Below are 16687 nucleotides of genomic sequence, written 5' to 3' on the forward strand. Positions count from 1 at the left end.
GGAAAAAAATCTCTGTTTGAGGAACAAGGCATTTTATATTGATAGAAGTAACTTCCAAGGCCAAGAAGAAAGGAAAAGTGAAGACAGCAGGAAGGAACTGAATGTGTTTAGAACTGCCTTTTGCTACCCAAGCCAAGCTTCCGGTTTGTAAGCAGGTGATTTCACACTCCCAATTTCCAGCCACAACTATTTCACACAGGCCAAAAGTATATATGTAGATAAGGTTTCTGTGAAGACAACCCACAAGAGCAAGAGAAATTCCCAAACTTCCCATGCAAACTGTGCAAAAGGTACCCCACAAGAGTGAACTACTATGGGAGGCTGTGGAACAAACCCCAAGCTAAACAGCATACACTCCACACTGGATCATATGGTTTTCTACAGCAAGCACGGATTGCTGAGTAATATCTGACAGGTTAAACATCCCTGAAGTTTCATGTCTTGAGTTTAACACCTAACACTTTCCCACAGGAATCCTGAGCAGTTTCCCATTAACATTTCTCTCCTGGAAAGCATGAACAATAACTACAGAATAGGAAAACCTATCTTTAAGCTTATTGCACTGCCTTTAAGAAAAGTTGACAGCAAAAAAAAAATGTAGCACTTTATTGGAGATCATTATTAGAGTAGTCTATGAGCAACATTTAAAGTCTCTTTATCTGAGCCTTGGTCACAACACCAGACCACTACCAAAGAAATAGATGTATTTAAATTTAAAAAAAAAAATCCTTTTATACCTGCAAAAAATGAAGTTATAGGAAAGAAATACGCTCAGAAAGCAAAGACTCAATAGGCAATGAACCCATGAGTAACATCAATCTCAAGAGAGCAGGTCTATCTGCAACAAGCACAGGCCAAAAGAGATCTAACATTGCTGAAGAGAGGCTGCTATCAACCTTTAGCAGGAGGGAACACAGAAAGCTATAAGCAACAATGCTGAAAGAGCTAAACTCTTCTACGCAAAGAAAAAAAAAAGTAAAAAATGTCTCATGCCTCAATCGTCTCATATGCAACTGCTGTTACAACAAAATTAACAAGTACTGCTCATAAGCTCCTACAAGTCCACAAGGAACTGAATTTGATGCAGAACACCACTGGAGTTGCTCCCTGCTGGGCTGCTGGCTCTACCCTCATTCCTCCCCTTTCTTGCGCTGGCACCAGCATTCACATGAACACCAATCACAAAACCAAACCAGCAAACAAGAACAAAGCGGAAAGATGTGTTTGTACATTCTGTATGGAGAGTCTCTCTGTGTAAATAAAAACTTTAAATAATTTCCTGCAGCAATCTAAGCCTTTCTACCCGCACAACTGCAGGAGATTGTACCACTGACCCTCTGTAGGGAAAAGCTTATTTAAGATCAGGATCATTTTAATAATATAGTGCAATAATTTCAACTGATGGTGCTCTGGAGGAAGAGCAGAGATGATTTAGTTAATTCTCACATCAAGGTTAACATTTTCATGAAGACCTTTCTGTGATAAATAAAATCTCCAATATACATGCCTTGACAGACTACACTTCAAAAAGCTCTCACTAAAAGCAATTAAACTATTTCAAAGGACAAATTTAGAAGCAACAAGTATTTTCATCACAAACATTTCTGAAGAAATGCACTTATCTGGCAACACTTTTAGACAAAAAGTTTAGTGATGATAGCTCCTATATCAAGACACACATCCTTGAAATATTATTACTGAAATTAATCCAAAAATAGTTGTGAGGAAAACAAAGTCAGCTTGTCTAAACTAAGCAGGGATTTCTTTAATTTCAAATTCATCAGCTCCAATTTCTAGCCTCTAGAAACTGATCAGAATAGAAGGGATCTACTTTCACACTAAGCAACCAAAAAGGCTCTATGTCAGGACTACCACAGCTCAGATTTCCAACATGGCACTTTTATTCATCACAAGACATTACTTTTCACAAAGATTTCTGTTTCCAGGCAAGTTTATCTCAGGACCCAACCTTCCACCACAACTTGCTTTATAAAAGCAGGTTAGGCTCAAGAATGCGGAGGAGTTACAGAGCAACTCCATTTCAAAATACTGAAGGTAAGAGTTGCAGAGAAAGAAAAGTTATTTTATTAAAAAACAACCAAATAAGCAAAACATAAACCAGCCAAACAAAAAACCACACAGGCACACACAAACAAAGCAAAAACCCCATACCCCTAAAACCCCCAAAATCAGCTTGGTATGACGAACAACTTTAAGCAGGGAAATAAGAAATAAAGCTACTTCAGACTTGGTAGATTTTTCTATGTGATCAGTCTCTTTAAGTCAACTTAATACGTCAGTGAAGTCTATAAGCCAACAAACATGAGACTTCCACACCAGAGCAGACAGAAGTATACAAGTACCCACTACATTGCTTTTCCAGGGAAAGGCTAATACTAACACTAAAAAAATAACAAGCAGATATCCAAGGGGACACACGCACATGACACAATCCATTAAGCACTGGAGAACAATATTACATACCTATCAACACTTAAAAGGTAAGTACAACCTTCATTCCAGTCCCTTAGCTGAGATCCTGAAGAGCTCTGAGCACAGCAAGCCAGACCCAAGGAAGCACCTATGTGGTGGGGCCAGTTTACAGGTTTTTGGCCCAGCAGAGCTGCACAACCTCCAGATCAAAGACCTCTCACACCTGCCTGTCTTGAACCACGTGGAAATGAGCTCCTGTGCCTGTCTACCAGTGTCATGAAAACAGAGTTTCAGAAATACAGAAAATGGACACCAGTGAAAAGCTTAAGCAAATACATTATCTTTGTTTCCTAATCCCAGGATAACTTAGACACTAGATGCTGTCACTGATGTAAGGTCACACCCAGCTATCTTCCATGCCACAATACAGCATATAAAAGGATCCTGCCCCCAGCTGCCATCTCAAACATTAGAGAGAAGCTTCCAAGGGAACAGCCTTCCATAGCTACACCTTTCTCCTACTGGAATAAATGAAGATACAGAGTGTGCTTTAAGTTATTCTGGGTAGGAAGGGGGGGGGAGTATCCATAAAATCAAATGCTAAAGTACCACACAAAAGCAGGCAATAAGGTTACCTGTAGAAAATGTACATAAGGAAAAAAAAAAGAAATTCCAAGCACAAGTACAAAATGACAAGCTCCAAGGTAACCAACACCACTCAGCAGGGTAGAGGAATAATGTGTTTAGACTGTAATACACAGATCACTAAAAATAACTAGATGACAAAGAAACCCATTCCTCTACTCAGTCAGTAATCAGGGGAACCACGGCTTACACTGTGTCCTTTCCACATTTCAAGAATTATAAATTAAGACTATTCGGTTATTACGTACTAAACCAACACCTACTTCTCAGGAAATCCCCAAGCTGCAAATTCTTAGAAGCTGGAAAAGCATCACTGTATGTTTGCCCTATTCTAACACTGTTCTCCAATTAATCTAGCACTGGCCTCTGCCACAAACTGGAGGAAAATAAGATGGACTTCTTGTCTGACTTGAACAGCTGTTCTTGTATTTCACAGTATCAGCCAGCACAGGTTTACAGAACATGGCTCCCAAACTTTATTTCCTATTTTGCAGGATTGTCAATTTGGTTGATATAGGTAGTTCTGATCACTTAATAGTTCTCTCTGGAATAATGGTAACGCACTGTGCTAAATCTGTAATCTGCAGTAGAATGCTAATATGGCAAAGATCAAACAAAATAATGTCCTGAAAACAGCTTTCTGTTACTGAAAAGTTTTCAGGTAATACAGTGATTGCAGAATTAAAATTCTCTAATAGACCATTACTATTTAATGATATAACAACACTGATGTAGATAATGACCTAAGTTGGGTATTAGATAGCCCACAAGAAAGTTAAAGCATAACAAGAAACAATACCAAAAACAGGACATGTATTTTAGTTCTAGTTTTAAGAAAAAAAAAAACAGATTCCATATACTTTATAGAAGAACAAGGGGACAGCAGTGTATATGGCCTAGAAAGGCTTACAGTGCTATGTTCCACAAAACCCACACAGAAGCTGTTGATGTTCAGACTGGATGAGCAGACAGTGAGGTGAACCAGAAACTGTCTGAACTTCTGGGTCCAGAGGGTGATTAGTGCCATGAGGCTGCAGGCCAGTGACAAGCTGTGCACCCCACAGGTCAATACTGGGTCCAATCCTGCTCAACATCTTCATTAACAATCCAGATGATGGGACAGTGGGTACCCTCAGCAAGTTTCCTGATGACACCCAACTGGTGGATATGCTGGATGCTGCTGCCATCCAGAGCACAGCAACCTCATGACAACCTAGAAGAGGCAAGGCACAAATCCCTGCACCTCAGCAGGAACAACCACAGGCACAAGAACAACCACATGCCAGAGACCGTCCAGCTGGAGGACAGCATGGCAGAAAAGGACCTGGAAGTCCTAGTGGCCACCAGCTTGAACAACATCCAATAATGCCCTGCAGCAAAAAAGATAAAACAGCGTTCTGGCTGCAATAAAGTATTGCCAGCACACTGAGGCAGACAATCCTTCTCTTTATTCAACACTCATGAGGCCAATCTGGAGATCTGGGCTCCCCGCTACAAGAGAGACATGAGCATACTGGATGGAGTCTAGCAAAGGGACACAAAAACGACTAAGGGACTAAAAGCATCTCTCACAAGAGGAAAGGCTGAGACAGTTGGGACTTGAGCCTAGAGAAGAGAAAGCCCTGGGGGGACTTACCAACATATATGAACATCTAAGGCAAAGGCAGTAAAGGGGACATAGTCAGACTCTTTCCAGTGGCATCCACTGACAGGACCAGAGGCAGCAGACACACACCAAAACACAGGAGGTTCTGTCTGAACATCAGGAAAAACTTTCTTTGCTGTGAGAGTAACCAATTACACAGGGTGCTCAGGGAGACTGTAGTCTCAACCCCTCAGAGTTATTGAAAAACCATCTGAACACAGTCCTGGACAACCAGCTGTAGATGGCTCTGCCTGAGAATGGGACCAGATGATATCCAGAGGTCCCTTCAACCTCAGCCATTCTGCAACTGATTTTGAGGACTTAATGCTTTCAGGATGTGATCTCCACATATTTCACTTGAAGGCACAGCAGCAAAAGGAGGGGATTCGCCATTGAAAAGCTAGGAGCTCATGTTTTGCTCTACAGAATTCCTCTAAGGTCAGTGGCACAGGAAAAAGGTTACACCAATGAGTCAGGAAAGTGTCAAAGAGATACACATTCAGTAAAAAAAAAAAAAAAAAAACCATGGGTACTTAAATATCCATCTGGAAGTACTCTTGTTTTAGCAGGAACAGCAAGGCCAAGGGAAGACACCTGCAGAATTTGCAAAATGCCTTTAACTAGCAATGAATTCTTAAGCTGGGCAACTGATTACTCTAGCTCAGAATCTACTTACACCCTTTCTTCTGATTTAAGTGACACAGAAAACATCCCCCTCTGAATAAAAATAAAACCCAGAACCATAACCCCACACCACAATGCAGAGGAGATGGCCATAGCCTAGCTCAAGAGGAATACAAAGTCAATCATGCTAATTTTTAAATAAGCAAACACCCATAAGCTACAAAACAGCATAGCCTTTTTTCTGAATAAAAAAGGGTTGCAGTTAACAGTCTGAATACAAACAAGAAGAAATCACAAAAGGTATGATCCTGCCACAGAGGAGTTACAGCATGCCTACATGCTATTTAGCACATTATCTAGAGGACTTGGTAGTGAAGTAGATCTACAGCTACAAGTTGTCTAAATATCTAGTGTTGTTTCTGGGGAGGAAAAAAGAAATATACACTACAGGAGAATGAGTCAGACTTCTTCTGAGGCCCTTCTATGGCAGTAAGTTTCAAAAAGTACAGTTTGCAAATCCAGACAGAAATCTGTTCTCTGGTGAAGAATGCATCAAATCATCATTTTGTGGTCCCATAATCTGTTCAACTGCACCAAGTCCTTGCAGCTTAACAGATAAGTTCAGTCCTTTTGTTTAACAGATAGCAGAAAGCTATTTCTTTAGCCAGAAACCACAACAACTGAACTGGATCAACCAACTCAGTTAGGTGAATTCTGAATCTTAAAATTAAGGTTATAAGCTATTTAAATATCCACCATTTTAGGAAGTGTATCCTCTTGTGATAATAAAACACAAATAATGGGAATTTAGAACCCTATGGGTTCTAAGTTCAAGGATACTTGAAAAATACGCCCATGATAATAGCATGAGCAGTGTTACTGCACTGAACAATAAACAAATGCTAGCTATCAAAATACAGCTAGGAAGCTGTATACTTGTTTAACTAGAATGAGTGAAAATTAAAAGGCCCAATTAAGGCGAAGAAAAGAAAAAAAATCTTATTTTTACAGTCAGATCATTGCTGTAGTGGTTCCATTTAAAAAATGCTATCGAAATAAAAATCCAGTCACTGAAAATCACAGACCTTTTGTGTCCCATTGTGATAAGACTGTTATTGCTCCTTCAGGAGCTCATTATGAGCCACCAGGGAGGCTGTGAATTTACCAGAATACCACCTTAAAGCCTGGAGAACCAGGTTCTGGGCCCAGTTGAGGCTACTGGGGGAACCCAAATAATCTCTTAACCATTTTCTTTTGCTCTAAGCTTTTGGGAACTGTGACAACTTTGTGCAAAGTTGGAAAACAGCCTTTGATTAGAGCATTCAAATCGTATAAAAATATTTTCAAAAGTAAGAATGGTTACATTATTAAATACTTTGTGTCTTGACTAGAGAAAAGCAACTGTATGTTTTGTACAAGTGATTTTATTTAAAACAAAGCACAAACAAGAACTGAATTCTAATTGCTTTGCTATAAAGTCTAACGACCTTATTCTCATTCTGAATTAGTTTTAGCAACAGGGAAAGATCACTTAGCATGTCCAGTCCTTTACTTGCCAATTCCTCCAATTTCAAGCCTTGAAGTATTCAACAAAAACTCTGACATAACAGTGTTATCTGCATGTCATTTATTCAAGCTTGCTAAAAACTGCCTTTTAAATGCCAGACCTTCTCACACTGCTCTGCCTTCCACTAAAAACACATCTTCAAAACCTTTCTCTCAGACACTGCATCTTTGATTTAGGTAAGAATGGACTGAGGCCTGGCATAAAGAGTAGAGAGCAAGCACCACGCCAGAAAAACAAGCAGCCAAATTGCTTTATCCAATTCACAGTGCAGGCAAAATAACTCCAAAGAAACTCCAGCTTCTGCGGTGCACAGCTCATCCCAGTACTTTCTTGCACTGCCAGAAAAAAATTCTTTTTTCCATCTGTCTGCACCCCAGCCATGAAACTCCAAGTGCTCTCCTCAGTGCAACCAGTGTTTTGGTTCCCCTAGAACAGCTCATGAAGCAGCACATTGAGTACCTCCTGCATCACATTTTGCCTGGGGCCATATTATTTCAGGTAACAGTCTTGCCAGATACAGAGTCTGCACCACAAGAGAAAAAAACAAACTTAGGCCATTCCAGCAAAACAGCCTGTTAGTCCCCAGCCTTCCCGTGAGGAACAGGGCACTCCTTGCCAGATTACCTTCTGCCTATCCAATCTGCCCCACAATGACAAGATGTTATGATCCATATCATTTGAAGGCTTAATTAAGTACCTTTAAATTACTGCTCTAGAGACAGACACCTTTGGTCAAAGTCAGTGAATTGTGTATACAATTACTTTAAAAAATGGAAAATGAGAAAAGAAAAACTGCTGTTAATAATATACTGCGGTCAAACCCGAAGGAAAGAGTTCCAACAACCTAAGATCTTCATTAAAGATCAGACAACAACTCACACTAAAGAATATGAAATGGATTAAAAGCCATAAATTCTCTTCATAAGAACACATCTTGATATTTACTGGAGAGGGAGAAAAAAATGCAGCTCTGACCATTTTCAGACTGGATAGAGAATACCAAGTTTCATACCATAAATGAAAAAATAAATAGAGAGCCATACTTAAGAAAATTAATTTTGCAAAATAATCAAGAAATTAAAATTATACCATCCTTACTGAAGGAAGTGACAAACTCCAATGTATTCAAACAACAACAGAGTAAGGTGTACATCCAACTTTATTCCCATAGGCAAATACTTATTCTCCAATTAAGTTTTAGAAAAAACACTGTAGCACAAACATTTGTTTATATTAAGTCAATGTCAGACTCCACACTGGCACCTATACAGTGGAATTGCAATTTTCAGTAAAATCCAAGGATTCCAATCAAGATTCATTTCAGTGTATCAGAACTCCCTACACAAACAGAAAAATAATCCACACCAAAGGAGAAAAAGGTGAGAGGCTGAGGAAACATAATGGATAATAGAGAATGAAGCTTAATGAAAGATGGTAAGCAATTTTTAAAAATGTTGTTTTATCACAGGTTTGGATTAAATAATCAACTACTACTTCTAGCACATAGAAAAAAAAAAGGCAGTATTAGCATCCAGCTTAACTAGAGATGATGGCAAACATGCTGCAGAGAAAGTAACACCAGCAAGACCTGGGTACAGAGCAGTTTCATCTTCTAATGAACAGGCAAACTACAGCTGCATGGGTATAATCACCCTCAGCTATTTGAGATATTTTGAACTGATTCATTTGACAAACAAAAAACACACTCTCTCAAAAGTGGATTATTTTTTGGGCTGTTCTTTGGCTGAAGACAAATTTCATAAGATTACTGAAGTCTCCAGCAGCCTTGATACTTTCATCTGCTTGTTACACTACTGCTGTCACAAATTAAACTGGCAGACTTCATGGCTGGCAATAAAACAATGATAGCAAGAAATCCCAACACAGCTAAATGTCCAAAATACTACTAATCATGGAAATGTTTTCAAAGTTTTTTATTCTGTGCCACTGAATAAAACACCGTAATGTAAAAAATAAATCAGAAAGATGAGACCAAAATATCTTCAGGCATCTTTTCTGATAAAAGGCAGTAACCAGTTTAATGATGAAAAGCTGTCCAAAACACCATTACAGAAAATACACATTTCATCTCCACTGTGGATGAAGCAATTTGAGAAATCATCTCAACAGCAGCTGGCTCGGGATTACAAAAACTAGCCAATAAGACAAATCATAAAACACTACACTAAAAATCATTTTTAGAACTACAACAAATAATCAAGTTGGGATGTTAAATATTCACTGTACCAACATGGATTGCTGCTGTAAAACACACTGCACTTTCAAGTAGAGCAACTAGGATTTGCTAAAAGACTCGGTGAAGCATATTTTGTATGAGAAATTCCCCTGACAAGTGCTAGCTGTAGCAGTGAGACTTGTGAGCAAAGACAGCAAATTGAATGGTTACATCACTCCTCATCTGGAACCAAACTGGCAGTTTTATGTAAATGCAGATGACCAGTGCACCACCTTAAACCTTTCTATTTAAGTTTACCTATCTATTTAAGTATGTTTCAACTGTTTAGAATTGTCACATTTCTTACCTTTGTATCAGTGATCTTTCATATAAAACAAGAAACTTCTTTAAATGGAAGCTAAACACTAATTTCCCTAGAGGGGAAGGGTAAGAGAAAAGAAAGCAAGTCTTGGTGAACTGCATTTTTTTAAGCACAGAGAGACTTTTAGAAATAGAGCACAGAGTTTATTGTAAAAATAGTTTTATGCCAGAAAGAGCAAATAAGATCTGAAGTTCAGATAATTATTCCTGTAGTGGAGTAACTAATGCTGTGTCATCCTCACTTAAACTGTCAGGCTTAAGGTTTTGGACAAAACACATGTGTGCACTGTGAACATTAGATCCGTGCATTTATTTCAACATCTTTTTTCTCCAAATTGTCCCTCTCAATTTAAAATCCTCTAACTACTGCAGCCAGGCCTTGTCTTCACGCTTTCTCTGGTGCACATACAGACACCAACTACTGCAGTCTCCTGTGTGATGGAGTTGTTTCTAAGAGCCAAATCCATAGTGGACTTCAATTAATTCAAGGTTAAAAAAAAAAGTCTGTACAACTGAAGAGCACAAGTACTTTTTTTTGTGTATGATTTTTTCCTGCATAAATGGCTGTTGATACAGAGAAAGACAAAACAGCAACTTTTATACTAAGCAGCTTGCAAATTTAACTGCAAATTAGATTGCTGCTAGTGTAATGACTAAAATAAAATATCTTGTACCCCTTTCTCTTCTTCATATAAGTTTCAAATACATAATAACACCTATTTAAGTCACAAATTATTAACTGTGCCCGAACTGTGAAAAGGCAGCTACAACATAGTGCAGTTCGCCAAGCTTACGTATGTCCTTGGTTGTTTTTCCTCAGGTGTCAAGTCATTTTTCATGTAAATATGACTGTGTAGTGAATAGTTATCTACTTTAGATAGTTTAAGAAAGAAACTGTCACACCTTTCACATTTATTTTTTGACAGAATCAGAAATTTGACAAACATCCTACATGGCAATCAGAATATTTCATAAATAAATACTACACCAAAAAAGTACCTCAAATATATGTTATTGTTCATAGATTTTAACTTTTACAAATATTTAGCGCATAAATGTTGACTGATACCATACTGTTCTTTGAATTAAAAATGTTGTTCTCTGACAGCTTTGATTTGCAGTGCCAACCTTAAAATACAGCTACTAATATCTCAGTCCTTTAGTCTTACTTTATCAGTGGTCCAACAAATAAGTTTAAACCTTATAAATTATTTGAGAAGGAAAAAGGAAGCAACATTTGTGCCCCAATTACTACTTTACTAAATTCCCCGTGACAGGTCACAACTACTCTTAGCCAGGATCACATTCACAGTATAGTTTCACATTACAGTAGCCAAAATAAACTTGCTGCTTTCAAAATGGAAGGAACTCAACCCTGCTTCCTCTTCCCCGTTCTTCACTATCAACTCTCCCTCCTGCAGCACTTTTTAAAATATTCTGGTGTGCACCCAATAAGGAGATAAACCAGTTCAATTTCCTAATGCACTAGATTATATGTACTTCACTTTACTAGGGCTATCTTTGTATCATTTTAGCAAGTTAAGTCAGTTTCCTGTGGGATCAGAAACTTACAGTTAGTGCAAAGTAAGAGGCAGAGAAAACAAACCTCCGCCTTCAGAAGAGAGCAATTACTTTGACTTACAACATCTCAGGAAAGTTTCAGCAAGAACATTCACAGACAATTACATATGCACTCTCTAAAAAGCAGCATCTGGGGTGTAGCAAGCAACTGTAATCAGAAGAGGACCCTGCCAGAGCAAAGTCCAAAAAGGCCTATGATTACCTAGAATACCAGCCTATGTAAAAGTAACCTTCCACATTCAACCAGACATGAAATAACACTGTAAATTCTGATGCTTAACTTCCCAAATTATTGTTCTTAAGTAACAATACCAAGATCAAACCTTAATGTATTGCTGCATACATTAATCATATAACAGTCTATATTACAACAGTGATAGTGCAAATCTTTTCAGGCAGCCAGCTTTTTATTTTTAAAAAAGTGTTTCCAACTAGGAGTCTGATGATAATAAAAATAATGTCATGACAGTAATATCATTCCCTCCTTCTCTTCTGAAAGTGGTCAATCTAAACTTGGCTATGCTTTCAAGAAATTAATCCTAAAACCACATCCAACACTTTGCCCATTACTAAAGTTTATCAAGCAGCTGTAACTCAGGAAATTCAAATATTATATCAGTTATGGCTTCCCAGTAATTAAACCACCCATTCCTGTTTGAAGCGGGCTACCTGCACTTTTGCTAAAGTAGATTAGGAAGCATTTCAAGCACACCAAAATAAATCACTTAAGCTAAAAGTCCTGTATTATCGGCACAAAACTTGCAGATTGGCTATTTGAGAATGCATCAGGCCATCCCTTCTTTTCCCCAACTTGGGGCAGCAATGCAGATCTCACACAAGTAACAGAAGAGAAGTTCATGCTTGGGCTGCCTTCCTTTACACAAGAGGATGGGTGCTCTCCCAGCATACCTGTGGACATCGCAGGGGGGGTTCAGGTCTGCATTATCACTTGAACATGAACACTCGCATTATCAGGAGCTCTCTCTCCCTCCCTGTGCATGGCTGCTGCAGATGTGTGAGGCCAAGACACCAGTTCCACATCCCTGCTGGCTCCCTGCACAGCCACACCACACCCTAAGCCAGCTCCTTCCAGCAACATCTGCTTGAGATTTTTAACAGATTTGCTCATCACTAAATGCAAGGGGGGGGGGTGGCATTTGCCAGAGTAGCAGTCACATATCCACTGATCACTTGCACAGTAAAGTCAGTAACATTCAAATAACAGAGACAGGCACTGAATGTATTGTTAAGGGAAAACAAAGTCATGTAAAGAATGAGATCATCCTTTCTTCCCCTAAAGCTGACTCTACATACAGACTCACTGAAAATTCAAATTAACTTTTCTCAGGTGTGCTACTGGTTTCAAAGATGTTACTGCCAGAAAACTTACTACATGACACTTTTAAACACTCATAATCAGAATACCCTCTATTTAACCAAATTCATTACATCTCATCTCCAGGACAAGAGAAAAGACTACATTAACACTGTGCCAATGACCACTTCAAAAATACATCTTACTCTAGGCTAGGACTTACACAGTTTAGCTGACAAGAATTCTCAGTACAAGGTAAAAACGAAGTCAAAGCTTTGAGATTAATCCCATCCCTGAAGGTTAGTTCATGTACGGAAAGCCATTTATGTAAGGTGAAAGACTCCCCTTCTTCCCAGAGCATCAAGTTAAACTGCTCCTGTGAGGTTTCATGACAGCCAAGAAAAGGCTATTTGTCATGGTTACACCCACTTCCTAACCCAACATAAAATTAAGAAATATACTTAAGAATTTGCTAAGATTAACTTATCTAGGAAACTGTGTCAAACTTCCTTTACAAAGTCTCCAACCCTTAAAGAGACAGATAATTGACAAAATATACCTAACCTAAAATACACCAGTTGCAACAGAAGCTGGACATCTCTTTTTCAAATATTAAAGCCATTAATTATTTACATCCCAAATACTCTATGGAGATGCTTCTCAAACTGCAGGCCATACTGAATTTTTCTCCCATTAAACTCCTCATATGGAGTTTGCAAACAAATTGCTTGGGGAAAAGATTCCAAGTTACCTGTCTTCTTTAATAAACTTACCAGAAAAACCTCAATTACCTCAGTTCATCCTAAACAAAAGCTTGGCCTAGTATCCATTTCAAAATATTAATCCTAATACAACTACAAAATTAAGTATGACCTTGTCCTCTGTGAACTCTCTTCAGTGTCACCAGCTCCCAGGCATCTGAGTGAAGAAGTCAACGCTGTTTCAGCTTATTTGAGAGAGGACTAATAATTACCATCAAGGTACAATATTAACCTACATTTTCAAAAACACTAGCTAAGAAGTATTTTCAGATGATGAGTAGATGTGCTCAGAAGTCCTCCGCTTATTTGTGGTTCTAGAGTTACTTTCTCCTCTTTCTTTGAAGTTGTTTTACCACTCTCACAGCTGCTGCACGAATAAGGGTGATAACAAATTACACAGAAAACCTAATAAGAACTGTAGAATGGAATGACATAAAATGCACCAAACTAAACTGGAAAAAACTACTTCCTTACATTTTCTTGACTACTTAAGAGCAGAGCAATACTTCAGGAGAAGAATGGTTTCCAGAAACACTTCACTGCCTTCACACATCTACACTAGTTATTAAGCATAATGTATCAAATACTTGATTACAAAAATTCAACAGTGTCCTGTATCCTATACACACAGGGATTGCACCAATAAATGCCTTGTGTTTCAAGTGATTACTCCTTAGATGCAGAACAGAAATCCATTACTGAAAGCATACAATGCAGAATTATGATCCCAAAATCTGATTTGAGAAACAACTGTCATTTAGAATATAGACACAAAAAAAAGCCCTGACTGACCACTGGCTGCAGCACAGACTGAAAGAAGCCTATAAAGTGAGAGAGGAAAGAGAAGAGACATGAGATGTTCCAAGATCCTAACTTCTGTGAGTATGTGTACAGGAATTTATTATGCTATCTAGATCATGATCTACATTGACAGAATAGTAATAAGCAGCAATGCTACTGATAAAATTGAACTAGCATTTCCAGCACATATGTGTGTGCCTCAACCCTAATTATGAATCATTCTGATTTCTCTGCATTACAAGTTCTGATACACAGCTACTGCACTTTTAGTAAAATCACATTAATGAAGTTGAAATTTCTAACTTGCAGCTCAGATCAAGGAGTAACTAGATTTTTCAGAATAGTCAGTACTTAACAGCACTTCTGCAGCTTTCTCCATATATTAATTACCACACATTTTGAAGCTTCCTGTATCAAATAGTAGTTGTAAAAGCTGATGCTGTGGTAAGAAGAAAATAAAATTAAAAAACTATAAAGTATTATGAAGACTGAAAGGGGCTCATATTTTATATCAATATGTCAACAGAAGAGGTAACATTAAAGAAAAAACAGATTAGCTCTCTCACTTGGAGCAAAGTGTGATAATTACATGCTAAATGTTTTCTAAGGGCCTATCAACATAAAAAAAAAAGAAAACCCACTGGGGTCCTTTCAAGTTCAAAGCCCTAGATCTTACTCCAAACCAAAAACAGTGCAAGAAGTAAGTGGAAGGACTCCTAGAACAGCATCACTCTGAAGGAGGATGGTCTATGCCAAATTTGAATGCAGTACCTATGGAGAAAGCAAATCAATCCCACAGGAATGGCTAGGCCTCCAAGAAAGCAGGATTCTGTAAAACATATTATCAGACTAAGGGAAAAAAATACATTCCACACTAACACACTTCAGGTTTTGGATCTGTTTTATCTTTTCTTTTCCCTGGGTAAGCATATAGCTTACATAGTTATGCAGAAATTCTGTCTTCAAAACTATTTCTTTTCTTCATTGTACACCCTCAAACCTCACCTGTTTCAAGAGGCATCTCAGAAAGGACTGGCCTAGGAAAAGTGACCTAACTACAAATAACTCTGAAGTGAGCTGGACCCTGACCTACTAGTAGTATCAAAACCAGAAGAGTATAAACAAGAGTTCATGCTTTTTAAGACTTAAAAATATTTAAATATTGTTTAGAATCATTAAATAACATTTATCTTTAGTGTAAAAACACTTTAGGTTTCTATCCCGTGATGATTAAAGATCACTATTTATTCACACATAAATTTGTGAGAAATTAAAGATGAAGTTACTTGTTTTTAAGAATCCCTATATAAAAGAAGTAAAATTTACAAGCTATTACACGTACCATTAGCAATTGCTACAGAAAAAAATATATGACAGCCACACAGAGGTGTCAAATACACATCAAGCAACGATGAAAATTTGGTTCACAGATTCATTTTTTCTCCAAGCACTCCAGTTTCTCCCCAGCCTGTAATTTCTCTCCCCCAAACCTACAAAAAGTTAGCTGGGTGCTTTCCAGGCTGGCAGCTGTCATCCCCATCTCAGCCAAGCCGCACACCATCAGTGATTTGGAGATCGGGCCTCCTTTTGTATCTAACACCCGGTGCGTGAGCAGGGGAAGGCAGCGCACACCGGCGCAGCGTGTGACAGCGCTGCCGCCTTTATCCCGGCTCCCGTCATTCTCTCTCTCACACACCGCGATCCCCCACCCGCATTGTCTGCCTCGCTCCATCCCTGATTCATACGGACACGTTCTCGCTCCTCCGCCAGGGATCCCCGGGAACCCCCTTCCTCGGCCAGGGATCCCCGGGAACCCCCTTCCTCGGCCGGACGCCGGAATTTCCCCGGCCGACCGGAGCCCGCGCCGGGCCCGCGGCGAAGGTCGCGGCCCCCGACGCCGCGCGGTGTGAAGTTGGCGGGGGCGGCCGCCGGGAGAGGCCGATCGCAGCGGGACGCGGCGGGACCCGGCGGAACCGCGGCCCGGCGGGGGGGTCGGGCCGGCCCCGCTGCCCCGGGGCCCCTCCCCTCGCCCCCGGGGGGCCCCTCCCCTCCGCCCCCCCTCACCGGTCGTTGAGCTGGTCCTCGGTGCCCGGCAGCGGGTGCACCACGAAGTGGATCGAGGTCATGTTCCGCGCCGGTGCTCCCCCGGCGGCGACGGGAGGCGGGCGGGCGGGGGCCGGGCACACAATGGGGGCGGCGGGGGAGGGGGCTCTCAGCCACCGTCCCTCCCCCGGGGTGGTTCGGGGCCGCCCGGCGGAGTCTCGGGCTCTCGGCGACCGCGGCGCTGCGGGCGCGGGGCGGGGCGGAACGGCCGCAACGGCGCCGCTCGGAGCAGGGCCCGCGCCGCGCTCACGCACGCGCCGCCATCTTAGCTTCCAGCGGGCCCTTCTCCCTCCCCCCCTTCCCCGCCCTCCGTGCGCCGCGACAGAGAAGGGGCGGGGCTTGACCGGCGCGCGCGGCGGCGCGCGTGCAAGCCTCGTGCTGACTGGCGCGCGCGGCTCCCGCCCCTTCCACTAAGCGCGCCACCGATTGGCCCGGCGCGTCGCCCTCGCGGCGGGGCGCGATGATGTCATTGCGCGAGAGGGACGTAAAGCACCACGTGCTTCGCTCTTGCTCTGTCTTCCCCATCCCCCCCCGGCCCCAGAGCGGCTCCTCGGCGGGCGGCGCGCGCGGCTTCCCCTGAGGCGCAGGGCGGGAGCGGAGCCTCTTCCTCTTGGCCAGAGCGGCTTCGGGGAGGAAGCGGGGGCGCGAGGGTGTG

The 16687-nt window shown here is 40.9% G+C and overlaps 1 protein-coding gene across 8 annotated transcripts in view; it reads right to left on the bottom strand.

Annotated features, from left to right (window-relative positions):
• UBR5 (ubiquitin protein ligase E3 component n-recognin 5) overlaps positions 1–16169 on the bottom strand; it is an 84662-nt gene extending 68493 nt beyond the window's left edge. For all 8 annotated transcript variants that reach the window (XM_062490706.1, XM_062490688.1, XM_062490677.1 and 5 more), the window contains exon 1: positions 15994–16169. In XM_062490706.1, coding sequence (XP_062346690.1) covers positions 15994–16055 — 62 coding nt within the window. In that variant the 5' untranslated portion in view covers positions 16056–16169. The remainder of the gene's footprint in view (positions 1–15993) is intronic.
• Between the last annotated feature and the right edge of the window lie 518 nt (positions 16170–16687).

Source organism: Cinclus cinclus, chromosome 1 (genome assembly GCF_963662255.1).
Source record: "Cinclus cinclus chromosome 1, bCinCin1.1, whole genome shotgun sequence".
Lineage (NCBI taxonomy): Eukaryota > Metazoa > Chordata > Aves > Passeriformes > Cinclidae > Cinclus > Cinclus cinclus.